The 25,371-nt window shown below is 41.5% G+C and overlaps 1 protein-coding gene across 1 annotated transcript in view; it reads right to left on the bottom strand.

Annotated features, from left to right (window-relative positions):
• The window catches only part of ascc3 (activating signal cointegrator 1 complex subunit 3), a 211,888-nt gene continuing 186,517 nt past the window's right edge, over nucleotides 1–25,371 (bottom strand). The window contains exons 37-42 of the mRNA XM_074683393.1: nucleotides 24,599–24,823; nucleotides 19,690–19,841; nucleotides 18,616–18,766; nucleotides 12,736–12,942; nucleotides 1,971–2,146; nucleotides 1–1,749 (exon numbers count right to left, since the gene is read on the bottom strand). Of these exons, the coding sequence (XP_074539494.1) occupies nucleotides 1,602–1,749; nucleotides 1,971–2,146; nucleotides 12,736–12,942; nucleotides 18,616–18,766; nucleotides 19,690–19,841; nucleotides 24,599–24,823 (1,059 nt within the window). The 3' untranslated portion in view covers nucleotides 1–1,601. The remainder of the gene's footprint in view (nucleotides 1,750–1,970; nucleotides 2,147–12,735; nucleotides 12,943–18,615; nucleotides 18,767–19,689; nucleotides 19,842–24,598; nucleotides 24,824–25,371) is intronic.

Raw genomic sequence — 25,371 nt, forward strand, 5'->3', positions numbered from 1 at the left:
GGAGGGTCGACTTTTAGAGGGAAGAGTTACAGTACCTGTAACAGGCAGCGTTGCCAGGTACGTTGAAAATGTAATCTGATTACTCCTTTAAGAAGTAACTTAGTTACTATACTTACAAAGTAACTCTCAGCCTTTACAGATCAAACGGGATCTTGAATATGGCGTAATTTATTCTGATCATCATGTTGATGGGCCTTGATGCTGTGGGGCACGTCTCATAGCTGGAGAAACAACAGGCAGAAAGCTCCATGACAGACACATCACCCTCTGAAAGCTCACTGTTATGTGGCAGTGGCCATCACACCAGGTATAGCTTTTTGTCTACATACTAAAAACAACACTGCACATCAGAAAAAGAACAACACACCCTCAGTGAAGCATGGTGATGTATGGCATCATGCTTTGGGGCTGTTTGACTTCACCTGGAACTGGGGCCTTAGTTAAGGTGGAAGGGGTTATAAACAGGTCCAAATATGAGTGTACACAAAAAACCTCCAGGTTTCTGCTAGAAAGCTGAAGATGAGGATCATCTTTCAGCATGACCCATCCACAAATCCAAATCAACAGAAAAACAGCTTCACTCGAAGAAGATTCAAGTATTGCAACAGCCCAGCCAGAGCCCAGACTGGAATCCCATTGAAAACCTGTGAGCTGATCTAGAGAGAGGGCTGTTTGCATGAGATGCCCTCTCAGTCTGACACATCTGGTGTGCCACGCTGACGGGCGCCTACCCAAAAAGACTGGGTGCTGGAATACGATCATAAGCTACTTCCACAAAGTATTTGTTCTAGTGTGTGCAGGCTTATGAAACCACATCATTTCAGTTTTTTTTTTTGTCTATGACAAAGTGTCAGAGCTTGGGATGGAGATTATATGTCACATGCCATGCGAGTGAAGAAGTTTTGAAGCTCCAAATGTCCGCAGTAGTTCAAAACTTCTTCTCTCAGCGTATAAGTAAAGAAAGTTTTCTTTCTATATACTTTCTTACTTTTGTTTTCTTAATTGCTGCTGTGACTCCTGAATTTCCCCTTGGGGATAAAGAAAGTATTTTCTATTCTATTCTATTCTATTCTATTCTATTCTATTCTATTCTATTCTAAGTAAAGAAAGTCCATATTAAGCTGAGTGAAATGTGACTGACACCATTAAAACAAAGCAAAAAGATTTGCCGCCAATCCAGCGATCAAACAACTTTACTTATTGTTTGTATGTAAACATAATGGAATAAAAACTAGGGCTTTGTCTGTTTCACAAATCTTGCATAGGTTCTGAACTTGCTGTTGGGAGTACCATAGTCATAAACTGCCCCAAATAATGTTACTGCTATGACTAGATTACTTGTTTTGTCAATAAAGTTAAGCAGTTTCAAAAAAGCAATGAACCTTTGACTTGAAACCTGCAAAAAAAAAAACAAATCAATTTTTGCTTGAACAGCTCCTTTAATGTTTCTGAAAGCAATGCAGTCACATCAGATGAGTGAAAGGTGAAAACCAAACACAAAGAGAACAGAAGGAGATGGAAACTGTCACCACATGGACCAGTGGAAAAGAAGGCAGCAGACATTTCTGGAACTTTTCTGCTGATGTGATGTGTGTTTGTGCTCAGCTCAGGTTGAGGTCGGCCGTTGAGTCGGACACCTCTGTGTTGACCTGAGCAGCAATGCTGGCAGGTGTTACATTCAGGTGGATGTCATACTGCTGGTCCAGCCCCAGGTAGCTGTCACTCATCAGGTACAGTGTGTAGATACACCTGGGAACAGAGGATGGGTAGTTTACACTTTCACAGCATCACTTGTCTCACTGTTTCTTTAAGATAATCCCCTCCTTATGTCTTTGAATGGCTGGAAAGCCCTATCAGCTACAGATCCCTGACCAATGGCCCAGAGTTTCTGTAAATGGCTGAAAAAGATGGTGACGAGGATGCTATCTTCCTCTGTCCACTTACGGTGCACAGAGAGGCCAGCTGCTTACCTTCCAGTCTTCTCCGGTGTGTAGAAGGCCACAGACACAGCTGTGTGGTTTCGCACATAGCCGATTCGTTTGACGGCGAGCAGCTCCCTGCGGTCCACCTCTCCCACCACAAGGAACCAGCCTTCATCCTTCACTTTAGGGAAGCGAGGAGCCTGGGCCTTACTGTCCTGTTTCCTCTGAAACAACAGAAGAACAGAGTAAACAGATGCACCGATCCAAGATTTCTGGTTCTGGTTTCGATACAATACCGATACCTGGGCTTTGAATATTGACCAATACCAATACTGATCCTATACCAGTGTTAAGTAATAATCTGCATGCCCTACTGTGGGATAAGATTGGTAATGATTTGGGTAAAAGGCAAAAATTTAGAGGATGGAATTACTGAGGTGAAATTTATTTACACTTTGAAACATTACTTTTTTTTATCCAGCAAAACAATGCCTCAGAATGTCTTTACATTCTAATCAATTATAAACTTTCATACCCTATAGGCTGGTAATGCAGTTAAAAAAAAGGGCATCAAAGGTAACAATTCATATCAAGTAGTCCTGAGAGGTGGTAAAAAAACAAATAGGATTATAGCTGGTTGCCTGGATCAGCACCATGGATGGCCCCTTCTTACTGATGCTGATACAGCTTTGAGGGGCACTGATACATTGTTACCAGGATGGGTATCAGTGCATCCCTATGAGGTATGCCTGCCAACTAGGGCTGCAACCACAAATCTATAAAATCTATAAAAACCAATTAGTAAAAATGTTGACAACATTTGTCCATAATGGATGCACCGTGCTGCGCCATTACTGTATTAGTTTCTCTTCAGTTAAACTTTCCTTTTTTGTTCGATTATTTAGTGCTTGGCAACTAGCTGAAGGGGCATTACCGCCACCTATTTAATTGGAGTGTTGGTCACCTGGGCTGTGGGGCTGTATGCGTCACATGTAAACAGATCAGTGTGGTGGAGGAGAAGCTGAGCCGGAGGTAGCCTTTCATGCAAAATATTCCAGAGTTTGGGAGTATTTCATGCTGAGTAAAAGTACACAGTGTGTTAACTGACAAAAATGACCTATCATGGCATGGCAGTATGACTGCAATGATCCAGCACTTAAAACCCAAACATGTTGGACTCATCGATGACGAGCCAGGAGCTCAACAGTGAGGTGAGTTGCTGAAAAATCCCACTTACACTTTTTTTAAACGTTGTGAAATGCATGGTGTGACTTTTAGGACTCGTTTTGTCTTTATATCAAATCGTCATCCCGTTCGAAAACAACTAGGAGTTCATTAAACCAGTGTTAGCATTAGCGTTAGCTGCTACAGATAGTGGTAGGGCAGAGGGGGTGTAGTGTTTGACCTACAGGTGAAAAGATTGAGGACACATTCTTATTTAATTGCCTTTTCGGCCAACTAAGTTCTTAATCTGATGACACAACAATTTATTTTCTGTTATTTTTCCCAAACTGTTGATTCTTGAAGTGACAAATTCATGCCATTTGGTCATTTTAGCATGTTCAAATTCATTGTTCCTTTGTATACATCATTAATCAAACAATAGTCATCAACTAAAATAACATTGCATGTTTGATTTTGCGAATTTTACTATCATGCATTCCCAAATTTTTTTTTACCCAGATTCATCGGTTAAATCTAAATATAATTGACAAAGTAATCGATTACCAAAGTGGTTGCAGCCCTACAGCCCACAGCCACAGAAAGAGGAAATATGCAGGGAGAAATGCACACAAACATCAGGTGTGTCTCAAAGCTCCAAAGTTTTATCCTCCCTTCCTCCACTTGCATCGTTCACTTGCGTCAGACAAAAGGCATCAGGAAGGCTGTGAGCAGGTAAGAGTACAGCAGGAGGGAGGGACAGAGGTGTGTGTGTGTGTGTGTGTGTGTGTGTGTGTGTGTGTGAGTGACAGAGTAGGCAAGCTGGAGATGATGAGTTTCATTCAGTGTTTTGTTCCTGCCTGTTTTGAGTTGGAGTGTTCACGGCCGATAGTTCGAGCGTTGAATTAAAACACTAATGTTCATGGGTCAGCATTGTCATCGGTGCAGCGTCCGGACGAACGTTATGTTTGCTTTTACTCAAGTTGAGCACAATTCTAGTCGTAATAGAAACACCAGCAAGGCACAATTGTACTTTATCAAAACTTCAGAAATGTTGCTTTGATTTTGCGAAAAGTTGTAATGGAAACACAATAATTGAGAGTCATGTGGCAATTTCCTCTTTCTGGCTGTTGGCTCCTATATATATATATATATATATATATATATATATATATATATATATATATATATATATATATATATATATATAAATATTAGGGCTGCCACGATTAGTCGACATAATCGACTACGTCGACGATAAAAATTCATCGAGGCAAATTTTAACAGTCGATGCGTCGTATTATTGTTTTCATCGTCGTTGTCACAAAGTGAAATCAAATACCAGGGGGTAATACTCATTTGTAACTTCAGTTCACAGCATGAGGTGCTGTGTTATTGGATACTTTAATGGGAAAAGATCACGAAGTTCTACGTGTGGAATACTCATGAGGAAAAATCTCCACTCCCAGAGAGCGCTGTGCGCTGACAGAGGCTCTGACGGAGCCTGTCAGCTCCCGGAGTTTAGCGTCTGATAACGTGGGTTAGAGAGTCTCCTTCACTCTCTGTAACAGACAGTTTTTCAGGATCTGAGTCACAAACTGGTGTCAAAACTCCCCTAACTTTTTAAAAGAGGGGACATTTATCTGATGGAGCTCTCGCTCTGAAGCTCACACTGCACCGGTAACACTCAGCGGAGAGGAGGAGGAGCGGAGTGCGCATGAGCAAATAGCAATGTAAAAAAAAGAAACTAAACGCATTGTCATGGAGAGCTGGGAGAGAGTCAGACGGGATCATACGGAGAGCAAAGCAAGCCCCAATAAACAGATAAACATTAGAAAACAAGCCCAAAGTCACTAATAAGTGGTCCGTCCAACACTGCATACAACAACTTCATTTCCCTGTTACCTGCTTCATTCATTTCGAGATTTGTTTATTTTTTTGTATTGTACTTATGTTTTTATGTCATCATGAATGAAATAAAGATAAACAAACAAACATGACACAGGGCTGACCAATCAGACGAGAGAACCTAACTCTGGATAAATGCAGTGAGAATGCAACACTCTGGTTAAATTTTAAAGGTCTGCACATTTTAAAGGCCAAATTAGGTTGAAACACGAAATAATCGATAGATTAATCGACTTTAAAAATAATCGTAAGGAGCAGCCCTAATATATATAAATAAATAGATAAATATATATATATATAAATCAGTGCACAGAGCCTTTATTTATTGATTTATTGATATGTAATTCTATTTGTAGATTTTTTTTTGTTGTATTTCCCCATTTATTTTTCAACAGGAAAAAACATCTTGGAAGCTCCGTGGTCCCTAACACAGCATCTGCAACATTTTCGTTTTCATATTATTTTATCCGCACCCCTACAAATCAATCAAACGTTGTCGTCATCGAATGATTTGGTGGCCCACTTGCAATACCTTTCCCAGCCCACCAGGGGGCCACATGTTGGAATCACGACTGAAGTGTGAGCCAGGCTTTAGAATGTTTTTGTTTGAATCTCCTTATGACATCATAGTGCTTTCATGTGTGACTGAATCATTCTATGAGCTGTTTCTGTTTTACATTCACTTGTTGAAAAGGACTCGGTGGACACACACACTCTTTGGTGGCTCAGAATAGCAAGGTTCAATCCCAGCTACGTTTTGTCTTATTTCTGGTTGGTCATTTCTTCACGAAAAGAAAATGAGCAAGAAATTTAACTTGTCTCAATGGAGTGGCCCTGCCACAAACAAACTCCTCGAGGATTCCTCTGATGAAGTTGAAGAGGACATAGAATACCATACTGAAAAAGATGGGTACTCTTCTTGGGACTCTGACGATGACAAAGACTTCGATGATATTAATACAGATAAAAACTTTCTGAGGACCAGAAATGGATCATCATCGAAATATTTTAATAAAGAGGGGTCGAACCTGTTTGTAGAGTCTGTTCATAAGGACAAGAAAAATCTTGAGAGCCAACATCAGAAGACAGTCAAACAGGAGCCTCAAGGTGAGGAGGACTACTCAGACTGGGACATATCCTTAGACGAGTCTGAGGACTCAGGAAATAAGGAAGACCTCCATAATCTAGAGGAGGATATCAATAAACATGGGGCGAACCCGTCTGAGGAGTCTGTTCATAAGGACCAGAAAAATCTTGAGAGTGAACAACAGAGGACAGTCAAACAGGAGCCTCAAGGTGAGGAGGACTACTCAGACTGGGACGAATCCTTAGACGAGTCTGAGGACTCAGGAAATAAGGAAGACCTCCATAATCTAGAGGAGGATATCAATAAACATGGGGCGAACCCGTCTGAGGAGTCTGTTCATAAGGACCAGAAAAATCTTGAGAGTGAACAACAGAGGACAGTCAAACAGGAGCCTCAAGAAAAGGAGGACTACTCAGACTGGGACGAATCCTTAGATGAGTCTGAGGAGGACTCAGGAAATGAGGAAGACCTTCATAATCCACAGGAGGATATCAATAAACATGGGTCGAACCTGTCTGAGGCGTCTGTTCATGAGGACAAGAAAAATCTTGAGAGTGAACAACTGAGGACAGTCGAACAGGAGCCTCAAAGTGAGGAGAAGTGCTACTCAGACTGGGATGAATCCTTAGACGAGTCTGAAGAGGAGTCTGAGGAGGAGTCTGAGGAGGAGTCTGAGGACAAATCTGAGGAAAAGTCTGAAGACAAATCTGAGGACAAGTCTGAGGAAAAGTCTGAAGACAAATCTGAGGACAAGTCTGAGGAAAAGTCCAAAGACGAGTCTGAGGACAAATCTGAGGAGGAGTCTGAGGACGAGTCTGAGGACGAGTCTGAGGACGAGTCTGAGGAAGAGTCTGAGGAAGAGTCTGAGGAGGAGTCTGAGGACAAGTCTGAGGAAAAGTCTGAAGACAAATCTGAGGACAAGTCTGAGGAAAAGTCCAAAGATGAGTCTGAGGACGAGTCTGAGGACGAGTCTGAGGACGAGTCTGAGGAAGAGTCTGAGGATGAGTCTGAGGATGAGTCTGAGGATGAGTCTGAGGAAAAGTCTGAGGAAAAGTCTGAGGAAAAGTCTGAGGAAAAGTCTGAGGAAAAGTCTGAAGACAAATCTGAGGAAAAGTCCAAAGACGAGTCTGAGGACAAATCTGAGGATGAGTCTGAGGACGAGTCTGAGGACGAGTCTGAGGATGAGTCTGAGGAAGAGTCTGAGGAAGAGTCTGAGGATGAGTCTGAGGACTCAAAAATTGAGGAAGACCTCTATAATCCACAGGATATGAAAAAAGATGAGTTGAACCTGTCTGAGGAGTCTGTTGAACAGGTTGAGTCCGACTTAGAAATGGACCTATCCTCAAACCTTGTTGAAATTGAGTGTGAGTACCCAGGATTTAAACAAGACCTCCTTTATCCAGAGAAGGATATAACTGAATCAGACCTGCCTGAGGAAGAAATCAAGAACCTGGAAGACAGCCTCAGAGCGCAGCAGCAGCAGCAGCAGCAGCAGCAGCAGCAGGCGCACCAGATCAACTACATGTCCTCTGACATTGAAAGAGAACAAGCTAAGACCAGTTCTGTCCAGAGGGAACATGAGGACTCCGTCTCCCTGCTGCAAAAGACTGAAGAAGAACTAGAGTGTCTCACACAGACAAATAGAGACCTGGTCTGTGAAAATACACGGCTGCAGGAGGAACTTGTAAAGTACCTGAAAGAGAGCCAGCAGTATCAGTCTCTCCAAGCCAAATATGACGAACTGTTGATGTCACAGGAAGAGCTTCAGCTGAGCAAATCACAGCAGAGTGAGATAATCAGTGAACTGACAGCTGAGCTTCAGAGCAGCGAGAAATCAGAGGACCAACTCAAACGTGACCTGAAGAAGTGCCGTTCAGAGCTACAACAGAAAAACAGCCTTCTGGAGGAATGCCTGCAGAAAAAACAGTCACAGTGCCTCACGATTCAGACCTTACAGACTGAAGTTGAGCACAAGGACGCCATCATTTCTTCACTGCAGTGGAGAAATAACAATTTGACTTCAGATCTCGAAAAGGTAAAAGCTAAGAATGGTTTCCTTGAGAAAGACCTCAAGGCTGCTGGCCTCCAGAATCAGAAAGAATCACAGCGGGCTGAACTTCAGGCAGGAAGACATGTCAGCGAATTGGAGAAAGAATTGGAGAGGGAGAGGGCTCGATTCACAAAAGCGTACTGTAAGATTCAGTCTCTTAAGACAAAGCTCAAAGAGAAGAGTCTCTCTTTAGAGAAGAGTCAGACGGCCCGAGACAAACTAGTATCTGCCCTGGAAAAAGAAAAGCTGAGATCGCAGTATTTTCAGCAGAAGGCTGCAGATAGTCCTCATCAATCCACCTCATCACATTATAAAAACAAGCTGAGAGAGGCCAATGCTACCTCTGAGCGTCTGAGCCAAGACGTGAAAACATTGAGGATGGAGAAAGGAGACATCAAGGCCAAATTAGAGGACATTCAGAGGGAATATAACAGCATGACGTCCACCAACAGTACGCTCCAGCGCACAATCAACCAGCTCCAACAAAAAGAGTCAGAGAGCAACAAAAAAGTGGCATCCCTCACAGCCGCACTCCGAGAGGAGCAGATGAAGATCTCCGAGCTGCAGCTGAGAGCTCAGAGGGCTGCCATCGACTATGACAGAGAGATAGACATGATGAGAGAGCACAGGGACAACCAGAGGAAGAGATCAGACGAGCTGCTTCAGAGAACTGAGGAGGATTTTGCTGTGAAAATGAGACAGCAGAAGGAATTATACGACATCAAGTTCAAACAAGCCCAAGACGCTGAGCTCAGAGTCAGCGTCCAGGGCACTGACTTGGAAAGGACCAAAAGGGAGCTGCACGAAGCACAGGATGAAATATTCCAGCTCAAGCGGGACAACCGCCAACTTTATCGAGACAAGAGCAACCTGCAACTCAGATATGACAGGCTCATGTTCGCCAACAAGACCATGGCCGTCTGAATGTCTCACCTGTCCCTCAAAGTGTCTGTTTTTGTTTTTATTGTTATCTTTGTAACATTTAGAGAGGGATGGACTCCAACGTATGGAGTGCATCTCTTTTTATGTGACTGCATTTGTTTTTATGTTACCTGTTTTATGTAGGTTTTCTCCGGGTGCTCCGGTTACCTTACACTGTATATAAACTGAATAAAAAAAACAAAACATCAAACAAAAAAAAAAAGGTTTCAAATTGTTCATGTTGCTTCTTCCTCAGGGGGAAGTTAGAAAGTTGTGAGGATGTATATTTTTACAGGTAAGATCTAAACTACTGACACACAAGATAAAAAACATACTTCATACTTTGTTTTCTCATGTCCTTTTTTTCTGCCATTTACTTTTGATTATTTTAACCTCTAGCGTGTTTATTATTTTAATTCTGCTCACCTCAGAGGAAGATAGGACATAGCCCAGAGGAAACTTAAATCTAATCATTCAAGAGAAGGTGTTCAAGTCCAGTCATCACCCTGGTGAAGTCTGAGCCCTAAATCACACAAAAAGCGTGAGTGCTGTGCAGCACGGCGCTGTGGTATGGGGCTTGCGCAGAACCACATATTCCTGCAGGAATCCCACCTTGGCCTGGGCCAATAACAAATATTGCTGGACCATATATTGTCCCACAACTATTGATGATCAACGATGCTATTGACAATATTATTTTGAGACCAAATGAAGTACTAGAATAAAAAAAAACAAAATACAGTTTAGCCTCTAAAATGCAATAAAATGTTATTTCTCATGTGTATTTTTTTACCATTTTAATTGGAATATCAATAACTTTCAAATATCCTTCAAAAAAACAAACAAAAAAAACCAATAATAATAAAATTGGCTGTCTGTCAAAAAAATTGCACTTAAATAAAATAAAGTATTACAGTGTAGCATTTCTGTTGTGATGTAGCAAACTACACTCCCTGTTCACGATCGGGATTTACGATCAGGAGCCAGAACACGGTGCTTCATTTTGAAATGACAGGATACTCCATCATCCTGGATCGACTATGTGGGACCTTTTAGATGTGTAGAAAACACTTCAGTTTCATTAACATCAGATTCTGGGAAATTCTAGGAGATTTAAATCATGAATAAAGTTACACGCAGTAAATAAAGATGCATACAGAGTTTTTCTTAAAATATGGATGAAGCTATGCATTTGTCTCTTACAATGTCCTTAAGTTTCCTGCTGCGTTGAGAAATTTCATGTATAAATTTATACAGTCGTTGAACTCAAGTTTGAGTCCTGGGCTTGAGTAGTACAACACTGACCCCTCCTGAACCAGACACTGGAAGAGCTGGGAAGCAGTACGGTTTATCAGTGAGTCAGGTAACAGGGTATGTGTTGAAATCCTGAGGTTAATTTCATTACCTTTTTAAGACTTTTTAAAAACCCTTCAAAAAATTAAGACCTAACAGTGACTTTAAGCTGGTTTTGGCAACCCATCTTTAACAGTTGTAGATGGCATTTTAATTAACAGAAAGGAGGTAAGATGAGAAGTGATTTCGTTTCATTTTTCATTTAGAATAAAGCTTGAAAGAGTAAATGAAACTAGAGGCAGGTTCATTGACATTCCCACTCCCACCACAGGTAACAGCAGTTATTCAAGGCTAACTGTCAGAAAAAAAACAAGAACTTGTTTCATCATTTTCAAAATTTAGGACATGTGCCTGAGATTGTGTGATTAGCTTTCCATCAGCACGTCACTGATGACACGTAAGGGGGCTTAAGGTGATCTAGATTGCTCTTGGCTACTTGATTGAAAATGTTACCTTTGATGCACTTTTTTCTGCTGCATTACCAGTCTACAGGGTATAAAGTTTACAGTTGAAAAGAATTTCTGTACATTCTGAAGCTTTGTTTTTCTTCAAAACAGTGCTAAACATTTGAATATTCTATAATTTGAATAAAAAATTTACTTCAGTTTTCTATCTACTCGTTTTTTGCCTTTTACCCAAAACATTACCAGTTTTATCACACAGGGCATGCAGGTTATTATTTAACACTGGTATCGGATCAGTATCGGTCCAGGCATGGGTAGCGGTATCAGAACCAGAAAAGTTGGATCAGTGCATCCCTACATACCATGCCATTACATACTGCACTCAGGTTGTTGCAACGCTATTTAATAAATGGCTTGAAATTGAGAATGTTTCGTTTGTTTTATGTTTTACTATGTTGCCTACTGTATCAGTATGGATCGGGTATCGGCACAATTAAATTCTAATAGATCGGATCAGATCAGAATGTAGAAAAGTGTATCGGCCCACCTCTACCTTTGATACCATAAAGTCAACATTTTATCACTCTCCATAGACGGGTTTCTGTGCAACGTCATCACCGATATGTGCGCGCGCAGCCAGGGGGCAAAAAGTGAGGCACTTCGTTGACAGTAGCATTAGAGGAGCGAAAATGACAAGGAGTTGCTGCGCGGTTAACTGCACCAACCGGCAAAATGATGGGTGGAAGTTGTTCAATATTCCAAGAGGATCTCATCCTTTTGCGAAGAACCGGAGGAGATTGTGGCTTCAGGCCATAAAAAGGGTTAGGATGTACCCTAGATCCCTGTGAACGTACACCCAGGCATCATACGGTTTTACCTTTAGTCCCAGCCTCTGGCTGGGCAGGACACCTGCTCTCAATGCGCAAAAACCGGACCCAGTATGATAAATCTTGAGGTTTTGTACGTGACCCCAAGTACATAATTATACGCGTCCAAAGATTTATAGGCACGCAGATTTCCTTTAGTGTACACACTGGGTTTCTCCATAAGGTAATTATATATGTCGGGCCAAATAATAACAGGCCGTTTGGACATATCAGAGATCCACTCGTCTCTGGAGATACCATAAGGGTCTGGTAATTTCCCACCATGACTGAGATAGAGTTTATGATAATCTATACAGTCCGATCTGTTTAAGCTATTGATGTAAGTTGCCTGAGCCATGTCTGTGCTAATCATAGATGTGCTGTGCTAACAAGCTCGCACACATAACTGTCGTAGTCATCATAATAGTTATAATAATAATTTTTATTTTTTCGGCAGGCCGTGAAGTATAGCATTGCCGAAAACATCTTACTTTGATTAGCTGTTAACTTTGTTAGCTGTCACTGATGTTTCCAGCAAAAATAACCATCACAATCTGGTAAATTTCGTGATATTTATGGACCTTTCAGAACGTGTTTTTTCTACTTTGTGCTACAATGAAAGAGAGCGAGAATTTCAATTAAATGACATTTATTGCGTCAGGGGAAACTTACGATCAGTATAGCATCTACAATAGATCTCAGTTTATATCGAAGCAGTGTTTTGCCCCCTGGCTGCGCGCGCAGCTCCTATTGTTTGTACACAAGAAACCCGTCTATAGCTTTCAAATAATGTGAACGGTCATTAAACAACAAAATGTTGAGAAACGCTTGTCCTGGCTTAAAGTACAGTTATATAAAAAAATAAATAAATAAAAAAATTACACAAAATAAAACAGACGAACTGAACTGAACAGCCTGGCATGGGGGCTGACATGTTTTTTGTTTAAATATGGTTTGAATTTTTATCTGAGCTTTAAAACCATTTTAAATCTATTAGACTAGCTGATGCAAATGTAGGTACAATACATTTTATATTATATTTTTATACTTAGATCATACTGACCCTCTGCTGGCCCTGGTTGACACGTCTCAGTGACACCTGTAGGACGTACTCCTGGTCGGCGTGGACATCCAGCCAGCTGCTCTCCTCCCTCAGGTTAGCTCCTGCTGAAGGGAGCCGACGCTCCGTCTGCTCCTGGCTGTCCTCCCACCAGCCCTTCACCTTCATCTCTACCTCCAGCACTGGGAGGTGACTCAGGAAGGACCAGGCCTGATGAGAGAAGGGATGATTTGTTATCATTTGTTATGAGAGGGAGCTGCATATCACCTAGTGCAAAGGAGCACATTCTTCTACTGTGACTATTTCCATATCAGTATTATCAGCAACCTTAATTCATGTGATCAACGGACACGTCTGGAGGAACTGCTAGGGAGCAGAACCGTCACTCAATGTTTACACAACATTGGGCTTACAGTGACGTTAGTTGTGAGCTGTAGAGGACTGAGATGTTAATCACAATTTCGGGAGAGTCTGCTGCCTTAACTTACCTTCAACACATCACTGCTATCCAGAGTTCCTTCTTATGACGAAACCTTTTTTTATCTATGTGTTGTGTGTGTGGGAGAGACAGTGCTGCATGCGCACAGCTTTCACTTCTGATTGGCTGTTACCCTAGCCATAGCTCTGCTTGTAACCAATCAGATGGTACTGTGGGTGGGACAGTGCTGGGGGCTGAGTAGTGACTGCAGACAGCGGCGCAGCTGCATCAAGGGCCATCTTAACAGTTCTGAATTGGTTATGTTATCAGCCATTGGATTAAAAAAAAGGTCGATGCCAATATGTCCCCACATGCCAAATATCGGCCCAGATAATCGAGCCGGCAGATAAACGGTCTATCCCTTGTAATGATGACAACAATCATGTTGACATATCTTTAACAAAGAGCTGATGGTAAGGTAAACTTGCAGCAACAAATCTCACACAGCTACCTGTGTGTGTCTGTGTAACCTCAGTCGGAGAGGATCTCCTGCAGCGTCTTTGGATCAAACCAACTCCAGGGAGAGGGGTGGATGCTTTTTTGAGGTTTGAACGTGAGACACAAGTAGCCGTCTTATTCTCTTGAAAATTTTTGAGATAATAGGACCAGAATTGAAATAAGGGGTTAATCTGGAGAAATTACAAGTCAGGAGGGTTAAAAGCAGGAGAATCCCTCCTAAATCAGGAGAGTTAGCAGGTCAATCTGACGCGGGACAGGGGCTGCAAGTTTAACATCTGCAAGTGCTGAGCCAAAACCAGCGTTTTCAGGATGGGAGTAAACAGACACCACTTCAACGTCAAAGCTTTAAAGGCAGAAGATACATGAGACCATAATGTCCCAGAGCAAAACCTGCTCAAAAACTGAATTATTATATGCAAAATCAAAGGTTTTTTGAGGAAGAAATGCAAGAATTACTTTCCCTGGTGACCAATTACGTTTATGAAGAAGTAATTCTGTTACTAATTTAATTACTTTTTGGGGAAAGTAACAAGTGACTGTAAGTAATTTCTTTTTTAAAGTAAGTTGCCTGACACTGGTTGTTTTCTGTTGGAGACAGTAGGAGGATGTAGACATGAAACAGGGAGGGCCCCAGGATGAAGCCTTGGAGGACTCCTCATGTAGTTTTAATTACCTATAGACAAATTAATTCCTGTCCATGTAGATTCAGGGGCACTCTCAGCACGCAAAAAGGTTTGTCATGACTGAGGCTTCAGACCGCAGGGAGCTGAGGCCTGATGCTTTTTTATATCCACTTATATAGAGCGATACATATGAGTAACGAAGCTGCTCTTTAGTACACAATGAGAGCTTAGATTGTTAAAAAGTAATACTGAGCTTGACGTGAAGGTCTGCTGTAGATACAAAGAACCAACGGCTGATGTAGGGTGAGGACTGGGAGCCTCATTTGTGTTTTTATGGAGGATTTAATATTTGGTTCAACTCAAAACCCCACCATGGAGAAGACATGAACAGAGAAAGGCACAGCAGAGAGGAGGACAAGAAATACTGGTGGAAGTGTGTGTGTGTGTGCGTGAGAGTGTGTGGTGTAGGGATGCCAGCGTATTGACGGCTAGAGGGAGAAAAGCCTCTCTGATTCACCCGGCAAAAGCTATTTATGTGAGGATTACTCTCTCTGAGCGAGTCAGACAGGAACGCTGCTGCACATCTAATTATTTAATTAGAGAGGCCGCCACACTGTGGGGGGGCGGGGGCAGGGAGGGGAGGAAAGGTGGGAAAGGAGGAAAGCAGGAACAGTGATTGGGTGAAGCCACAGGGCCTGCCGTCGTGCCCGGATACTCTCATTACTGCTGCAATTAGCACTTAAATTGAAGCTGTAAACCCTATCAGCGGAGGTATAATTGGGGATCCTGGAGGTATCCAGGACCTTGGTGTTAAAACTGCTCAAACCACCTTTCTTATAATGGTGTGTGCTTGTGTGTGGGTGTGTTATCTGCAAGCACCTAATGTGAGAAAAGGCCCATTATTAAGCTGTTTATGATTTTCTGTTATTTGGCTCCTTTTTTTTTACTTCCTCCAATGTGCAGATCAGACCACATTCAGACCACTTTCTGGTGTGCTCAAGTTTGGCCAGTGTGCAGTAAAATCTGTAGAAGAAAGAGTTAAAGGGTGATGAACTTCAGTCACCCTAAAGTACTCATCAAGTGGGCTACTGAAACAGTGACACCCTCAAAAGGTTACAGTGAAGGTATCAGGGGATACATTAATGATTGTTTATCTTCTGCTTGCTAATATGAGACAACACAATATAATTCAACTGGTACAATACAACACAATACAGTTTGTTACAGTCCTGGCCATATGAGTGCTGCTGAGTGTGTGTGCGCGCTAGGTGTGTGGGTGTTTTTTTCCCCTCCTCTCAGGCTGCTAAGTGGTGAGGAATGGAGCGGAGATCGGACAGTGAGGAAGTTCTCAAAAAGGCTGACTGACCTGCTGTGGCCTGTCGCCCAAAAAACCCCGTCTGGCTTGGCTCTTTGTTAGACATAGTTTGGACTTTCATTTAGGCTGTATTCAGACCAGAAAAGTCCTTTGGTCCACTTGTTTGGTCCGGACCAAAAGCGGACTTTATTTTTTTCGTTTGGTGCGGTTCGTATTCAGATTGTACTTTTTGCAAGTGGACTATATTCTGTAAACACATCCACGTGTGGGACGATCAGTGCTCTCATTGGACGGCACTGACAAAGGGCGGCACACAGAGTACAGACCTGGAAATGGAGGTAAACATGTGTTTGTGCTCTTATTAGAGCTGCAAAATCATTTTCAGTTTCAAGAGCAGCTCCTTCAAAGCAGGCTTAACAACACTGTTTCAGATTTTGGAGCAGCGAAGACGAATGTGCGCAGCAAGGAGACGCTATGCTCTGTGTGTCCTGACCCACAACATGCCAGCAACAGCGTGGCTAAACAGAAGACGGAGGATCAGGCATGAACCAAAGACGGTTAGGTTACGGTGGCTTGACAAGCCAAAAAGGCGGATGTATCCTGTAGTTATTCCGGATGGACCTTGGTTTGTATTCAGACCTGCACCAGAGAACCACGAACCGCAGCGGAGTTCGTCTGGAGGCGGACCGAGACCACCTCAAAAAGTGGGTCTCGGTCCGGTTGTTTGGTCCGCACCAGGGTTCGTTTGGGTATATTAACACCTGCATGGAAAGTCCGCACCAGCGTGGGAAACGAACCCTGGTCCGTTTAAAGTGGACCAAACAGTCCAGGTCTGAATACGCCCTTTGATAAAAGATCCTTGTTAGTAGAATTTCAGCTGATAAAACATCCTCTGTCAGTCGTATTTAATTTGTTAAAAGATCCTTTATTGTACCCTTCATTCTATTTATTTAATTAAACACTCCTAATTTACCATTAACTAGGGCTAGGGGATATATCGAATATACTCAATGTATCGCAGGTTTTTGCAAGTGAGATATATAAAATCACAATATCACAATCATTGACCACAAACTTTTCCGCTTATGTTTTTAGATGTCAGAACATAATTATCTTCCGCACATCTCATCAGTTGCGAGTTGTGGGTTCCCAGGGCTTGTTTTCTAGAGCAGTGTTTCCCAAACTTTTTTCCAGGTGATCCACATTTTTAGGGAAACTAGCCATGGTGACCCAATCCCAAATATACCATCTGTAACTCAATTGACAGGATAAAAAAAGGGTTCTTTAATCATGTTTTGGCATCATCTTCCATCTTTTGTACCAGCTAACAGGCCTAACATATTTGCTGTGTTAGGCTTACACTCTGAAAATACTTGCATATTTAATATAAGGGTTAGCCTGTTTGCTTTTCAGAAATGTATCCCAGAAATGTGATATTCAGGATAAGATATCAAGATGCAATGTTAATTCAGAATAAAGGTAACAGCATCCGTCCATGCCTCTTTTTCAGCGTGATGTCACTGTATAGCTGTAACAAACTGTAACAGCTCCATTTCTGCAGCTGGTGCCAGTCCAAGATCCAGCAGTGACTCTGGACTTCCAAACTCAAACGGGTTTTGAATCTGACTTTAAACCTTTCCTTTTGGAAACTAACGATAGCAATCAATGGGTCAGCTCTTTCATATGTTTGATGGTGACACAGTGACAGCGTTTTCCTCTGAGTGCTGTAAAACAGTAGGAAACATACGGTGGTTTGGCTTTGGTTGTTTCAGCAGCACCAGCTCATGGCTTCAGACTTTTGAAAAACAGTTGCATGTTTCCAGTCACTGTAAACATTGTGGCAATGACCCTTCATTATGAAAACATAACCAGCTATGATAGTGTGGGGAGCCAATCATCAGTTAACAAATCGAGGCAAAGGGCGACTTCTTCTGGTTGAGGAAAACATGAATTTCATGTAAACATTTTGAAAACGAATTTGGTGACCCATAAAAAATCTCTGGTGACCCACCTTTGGGTCAGGACCCAGACTTTGGGAATGATTGTTCTAGATCAACTAGCTTACTTGGGTTTGCTTTGCTGCCTGTATGATCCCTGATTCTCTCCCAACTGTCCCCAACGAGAAGCGAACGCAACATGTTCACTTTCACTTTTCAGCGCACGGTCAAGGCACGGCACTCAGCTGAGCACTGCTCGAAACGTGACAGCAGATGAGTTTGATGCTATTTTACAGCTGAATACCAAAATACTGTAAGCTGGGATATTATCAGAAAACAAACCCAAATCTAATACAATTCAACCAGACCCCAGGCTCAAAGACAGAAGTCACTAGAGTCCTTTCAGCATCACCAACATTATCCAGGTAGCTGCTTTATGGAAATGAAAGTAATATTATTTCCAACTTTGGTTCATGATATTTTCAAAGTGTAATATAATATAATATAATATAATATAATATAATATAATATAATATAATATAATATATAATATAATATAATATAATATAATATAATATAATATAATATAATATAATATAATATAATATAATATAATATAATATAATATAATACAATACAATACAATACAATACAATACAATACAATACAATATAATATAATATAATATAATATAATACAATATAATAATATAAACAGCCGGTTGGATAAATCTGGGTGAATTATTTCACTGGAACAAAAATTATGTAACTACATAAACTTTGGTTTACCCGATTGAGGTTTTTCCCTTCTTGCATTCAAAATTTAAAAATCCAACTAAAAGATATGCTTGGATCATTATACTGATGTCATTTTATGCATCAAAGGTTGGATTTAACATTAGTATAGTGATTTAGAGGAGAAATTAAACTATTGAGATATATATCGTGTATCGAGATATAGCCTACAAATATCAAGAAACTGGATTTTGGCCGTATTGTACTGCCCTGCCTTTAAAACCTGGTTTTGTGTTACTTCCTTTACCCCTTCAAGATCTGTGGTTGTAACAAGTACCTGTGCGATCTGATTGGAGTGAAGCTCTTGGCCGATGATAGAAGCAAATACACTCTCTTTTCCGCCGCAGGCAGCAATCAGCTCAGGAAGTCCTTCGATTGGCCCACTGAAACCTCCCAAATCGCTTCTCCCCTTCCTATTGGTCCACTTCCTGAGGAGGAATCAAAGAAAAGGACAGGAGAGACTGATGATCACAAAGCAGCCTTACCAAATATCGTACTCCAAAACCTCCTGCTGTTTTTAACCATGGGGCTGTGGAGCCTTGTCATCCATCTCTTACTGTTTGTACTGAGATTGCGCATCGTTACTTAGCAGTGCAGGTTTCCCAAAATATACTATGTTGTGGCAAAAATGTATTTTTGGTGCTTATCCATTTATTAAGAATAAGGTTTAAAACATTTATTTTAAATTATAGTTGATCATTGTGTAAAAATATGCAAAATATATTATTAATTAACGCTGAGATCCATGTTGCTTTTCAAGAAGAATTATAACTATTAATCCTCAGCCATCCATGAGCAACATTTTGGTTGTGCAAGAATGACTACATCACTGTCAGCGGCTGGCGAGTGAGTACGTAGTGTATGAATTTTTGTTTTAATTTTGTGTAAGTGAGTGAACTTTATGGTAAACTACATCTAATTCAATGTTAAGTGAGTAGGTAGTAAGAAATGAGTGATTTTGGACAAAACTAATGTGTTTGGCCCTTTTGTAAAGACAGTTATAATCATTTCTAATCTGGCTCAGGTGTCAAATTATGTTGAACCCTCAGTGTCACTTTTGACCAGGACCTGTCTTTGAGCTACAGATGGAAAAACTGGGCCAGTCTTGTTTTTATGAGCTTAGAAGCACAGCAAAGATGAAGTCACAATATCAGCCAAAGATCTTCTTCCTGTCTGGAGAAAGAAGGAGAAGGCAGCGGCGGTGCAGTGTTTGGGGGGCATGTGTTTACAACACAGCTTGTCAAATAAAAAGCTCAAGAATCGTCTGTGTTTAGAAATAAGATCACGTACATGTGTGAATCGAGAGTGTGATCTTTTAGCAATTAATGGTGCAGCCCTGTTATGTACTTACCTGAACAGATGGAGGTCTTGTTGTTCAACATGGGGCAGCGTCAGAAGTGAGGAGTCGTGCAGCCAGCGGCCCTGAACGATCATCTGCACCAGGTTACAGATGCTGAGGGCCGTCACCAGCCAGCCTTCATTTGCAGCAACATCCAGCATCGCCTGAGCAGAAGATACTGATCATTACAAACTGCTGCTTTAGGTTTAAACCGTTGGTGGGGGAAACTGACACACAGGGCTCCTGTTTCAGTCTCTCTTTGGTTTATCTTTCAGTCTTCATGTTTTGGTCAAGTTATTACCCATGGATCTCTCTGGGAATCCCTGAGCTTGTTTTGTAGGCAGTGTTGGGCCTGTTACTAAAAACAAGTACAATGTTACTCATTACTCTTTTTAAAAGTTATATTATTACTTAACTCATAACTTTTGGACTCATAGACTCATAGACACTTGGTTTAACAGCCCTCTTCACTGAAGCTACAGCACAGTCCGCAGCAACATGCGAGGATGCGACGATGGTTTGTTCAGTTTTGATCAGTTTCACAACAGAAGTTTTCTGCTGAGCCTCGCTGCACACTAGATTGATCCCTTGCCATGGATGCTTCAGGTCAAGTCCCGTTGGTGCCTAATATGTAGTCTTCAGAGAGTTGCGTTCAGGGCAGCCTCTGATTTTAGTGCGCTGTAAAGCATGCATACAAGTTGTCCAGCATTCAAGGTTTGCTGAAAGCTGTAAAAAGCCTAGATATTTTTGTCAACTAAGTTTAGCGAGCAAACCGGTCATTTTCTCCAAATGTTCTGAGAAGACATGGGATCCAAAACGATATTGATGAAATTTTCCAGTCTCTGCTTCATGTTAAGACATGTTTCCAGATTTGAATGTGATACATTCAAGTACCCTCGGAAACTTGAGAATCTGACGATTAGCCCAGAGGTTTTGGATTGGACAAATAGCTTGTGAATGCCAGCCATTTAAAAATAAGCAGTATTTGGTGTTTGGGATCTAGAGGGTTTTAACTTCAAAACTAGCTGGACTTAGTTAAATGGACTTAATAAGCTTTAACCATTATTTTTTTTACTATTCAGTATTGTTAGGGATCGGGAATGGGGGGCAAAAAAAATGCTGATCGGGACATCATCCCTTATTTTAATAAATCCTCAGGTGAGTTTAGCCTACAGCAGATCAGATTCTTGTGAGGGTTTGAATCAGACACTGACAGTTCTGTAAAGTTCAATGACTCTGGTGTTCACGTTTGTTATATTTTCTTTTACTGTTCTTCCTCTACTCTGATAATCTGGTGCAAACAGCGCTGCTGTAGCTTCATTATTCAACACAGCAGTCAAATATGACGTCAGATACTCTTTTCATAATCAAGGGTTTAAAACTAAACTTGTCGGTTATCATTGGTAGAAACCAGCTTAAAAAAACAGCGAAAACTTGGTTTGATTTTATGACTTATACGCAGTCAGTCAACAGAGGGAGCTCTAAATCTCTTTGCTTCAAAGACAAAGAGCTCATACATCTATTTTTAACTACAGTCAACTGTCAGGACCAGAACAGCCTGGACCTGACAAGAAGGGAGCCTACAAATTGAGAATAAGGTGGTTGTAATCTGATGGATGAAATGCAAACCGCTGGCTGAAGTTGAATCCTGGAAGCCATAAGGAGTATGCAGATGAGACTTGCATCCTAAGTTATTTATCAGGCAGTAAACAAACATGAGTGGAATGGAAAAGAAGTCTGAGGATCTGCAAGTGTTAATTAAAATGTTGCGTGTTTACAATCTGTCAGAATTTATGCATGCGGTGAGTAAAAGTAGAAATCTACATTCATTCAATAAAAAGCATCATAAAGAGAGCAAAGCAGAACCTCTCCAGTAAACGGTAGCAGCAGGACCCCAGAGAAGTAACCACATCCACGAGCTGTGCAATATCACTGCCAGACACACAGCATGCAAAATCATCAGCACATGTACACACACACACACACACACACATCCTGAGCTGTGGACAATGGCTTACAGGCGTTTAGACATGGTGCTAACATCAAACAGCGTGTAGCTAGAAACTGAGGCTGCTAAATGTTGCCTCAGGAGCAAAGTACGATGCACCAATCATTGCTGATGTGTGTGTTTGTTATCAGTGTTAGTTACTCTGATAATTTAACCAGGTGAGGTGTTTCCTCATGCAGCTGTCGGCTTCAGCTTGTGGCTGCCAGACAATGAGAGAGTCGGGTGTTAGATCTGTTATTTATGACACAGATCAGCTCAACTACAAATCATCTACTAATGTTCAACATTCCCTTTAGTCTGCTTCATCTTCAATCGACCCTGGCTTCCTGCAATGTGCGCTCTCTGGACCATGATCCCATTTTTATCAGTCCTAGAATCAACAATTAAGCTTCATCTAACTATTATTACCCACTTTCAAACTTAAATTCCATATATGAGATGCTTGATTCTGATTGGTCTTTCTCTAACATGGGCAACACCACAAAATGATCACGTCATGTCGCATCAAACCGTAAGTATTACACTGATAAACTAGGGAGCACTCAGAGAGCACAGACCTCCTCCAAGCATATTGTGATTGTCACCAACACTTTAGTCCTACTTTAATGTTATAATCCCTTTCAGCAGACTGTCTGCTACAATTTGGTGTTAGTTGCAGGTTTGTACGATAATTTGTTACCTAACAGTGTTGAAAATGATGATGACCCAGTACATATTTCATGTTCCGGATCCAGAATATTGGCAGGATCTGGATCGTACTTTTACATCTGTCTGAAATTATGGTGACCTTGTCTTGTATTGTTTTGCAAAGCAATCTGACCATTTATGGTGGAGTTATATACACATATGGTGAAAACAGCCCTATCTTACAATGATAAAGAATCCTTTAAAAAAAGTCCTGGATCCAGACGGTGATCCAGATCACCTCCAAAATTTAATCACTTCTCCCTTATCACATTTTGAACATTTCCTGAAAATGTCATCAAGATCCATTTGTTACTTTCTAAATTATGTTGTTCACAGACAAACTCTCCCAAAAACATAACCTCCTTGGCGGAGGTAACAATGTGGCTAAAAAGTTAGCTTCAATTAGCATGTTAAATCAGCAGGCCAAACAACATAGAAGCCTTCATACTGGATCTTGTCCATTAGTAGTCTGTCGCTCTGCTGAGGTGTTAGTGAAACCCAGGTTGCTTTGACAGCAGCTTTCAGCTTGTCTGTGTCACTGGGTGTTCTCTCTTAAAGACTTGAGGTCTGTGAGTTAGCTGGCCAATCGATCAAGCATAGTAGCATCATAGTCCGTTAACTAGCTTTTGGTAGTTTTGGCGCTGTAGGCAGGAGCCAAGTCCTGCTGGAAAATGAAATCAGCATCTCCATGAAACTTGTCAGCAGAAGGAAGGAAGTGCTCTGAAATTTCCTGGTTACCCATCATTGACTGTGGAAACTCTACCCTTGACTTCAAGCTGCTTGGATTCTGAGCCTCTCTGCTCTTACTTCAGACTCTGGGTCCTTGATTCACAAATGAAACGAGAAATGACTTTCACCTGAAAAGAGGTTTTTAGATCACGGAGCATTAGTCCAGTTCTTTTTCTCTTCAGCCCAGGTAAGAATCCTCTGACGTGATCTCTGGTTCAGGAGCGGTTTGACTCGAGGAAAGCCTCAGTTGTGGTTGAATTCTTCAATCTGTTTGTATGTTGTGGCTCTTGATACTCTGACACCAGACTCATTTCACTCCTTGTGAAGGTCTTGAATGTGTTTTTTTTAAGTTCCCCCAAGGCTGTGGTTATCTCTGCTGCTTGTTTGTCTTTTTGTCCTGCACTTTTCCCGCACTCTTAAGTGTCTTACCCTCTTAAAGGCCCATTTATCCCCCCTTTACATACAAAAATGTATCTGTCCCTTTTAAACAATGTTACTGTCACTGCTCACATCCTTCTCTACGTTCTTTAAGTTGGCACTGCAGTTAACCAATACATCCACCAGGGGGGCAGCCCAGAATCAAAAATGTATGACAACGAAACTCAAAAAACAAGCATGGCGAGAAAAACAGCAGCAACGTTGTAGGAGGCGATGGTCGGTGAGGCAGTTAAATTCATTGCGAAAGTTCCTCTATTGCTATTTCTTCTCCATGTCTCACTAAAGCTTTGTATTGGGTAGTAACAGCAACACTGCCCAATGGTTTCCAGTGGTACTGCTCCATTTGGTCTGTAACCGTAAGCTTCATGGAAACGTGCAGAAATACGGACAAAATAAACGCAGAGCACAAACAGAAGGCTGTGTCTGTATCCGTATCTAGCATTGAGCATAAATGGGACTTTATGGATCAATGACTGTCTCCTGTTCGCAGTTTGAACCATGATTGTGTTGCTGACTGAACCAGACCCAGACCGTTTAGAGGCCCAGGACACCTGTGCAGGTGTTTTTGCAGTTAATCGCCTGATTAGAGTGTAACACCAAAAGTTTATAACATTAGACTACATTATCTGTAAGCCATCATCGTCACTATTAGAAAAAATAAATTCTGAAATATTTCACCTTGTGTGTACTAAATCTTGTATATTAACTTATTTTTTTGATTAACTACTGAAAAAAAAAAAAAAAAAACTTTTTCACCATATCCTAATTCATGGAGATGAGGCTGTACTCTAGGGGGCGCTTGTTTTGTCGAGAATGTTTGGCTATGGTGTTGGTACAGATACGACCAGTATTATATGGGGATAGCAAAATCAATGAAAACAAAAATAATGGTAAGTTGCAATACACTGAGTTTTCTTGGTATAGGTTTGATGGCTTTAGAAGAGATAAATATTAAGAAAATAAAGCCAAGACTTATGGACATTGTAAGGCCCGTAATGGACTTCCAGTTGTCCAGATAGCCCTGATGTAAGACCCCCAGAAAGAGGGCTTGAATCGTACCTGACAGATTCGGATGGCGTTGTCCAGCACGGTCTTGGTGTCGGTGTTGTAGTCGCTGCATGGCAGCTGGGCGTGGCTGAAGAAGGCCTGCAGCAGCAGGTGTGTCTTGGTGTGGGCGCTGTCGTAGGAGTGGGGGTTGACCTGTAGGGGGAGCTGCTGAGCCAGCTGGCTGTTCAGCTGGTCCTCATTGTGTCTGACGGGCAGCTCGGCGTACTCCTCAGCATCCTGGGAGACAGAGATCAAAAGTGAAACAGGAAGTCTGAAGCAAGATGCAGTGAGACCTCTATAATCCGAGCATCTGAACTCTAACAGCTGCACTGAACTCCCAACTCGTCTTTGTTTCACTTGGAAACCAGCTGCTTCTTTGTTCACAGCCCAGATTTACTAACAGTACTCCTGAACACCCCCCATTAACAACCATGCACAGACTAGTCTGTTTTTAAAGAACAACTGTGAAAGCTGGTTAACGTTTGTTGACAGACAGTGAAATGCAGCAGGTCAGAGGGATTTTAAAAAGAGGATATTCAACTAATTCAACTTTAATTATACAGGGCCAATTCACAAAAAGTGAAGGTTTAGACCACACCCTGTTATAATATTAACAAAGGACCCAACATCTTTGCCCTAGTGTGGTTTATCTACAAAGAAATGCATGAACATGCATGGCACCTCTCCTCTAATTCACTCCACTCTAACTTCCTTTAACGCAGTCCCATCAACAGGCCATGCTGCAGGCATTTGTCACAGCTTCCCCCAGCCCTGACTGTTAGAGC

Source organism: Halichoeres trimaculatus, unplaced genomic scaffold (assembly GCF_033239565.1).
Source record: "Halichoeres trimaculatus isolate MK-OKI-2021-1 unplaced genomic scaffold, fHalTri1.1 fHalTri1_scaffold_12, whole genome shotgun sequence".
Taxonomy (NCBI): domain Eukaryota; kingdom Metazoa; phylum Chordata; class Actinopteri; order Labriformes; family Labridae; genus Halichoeres; species Halichoeres trimaculatus.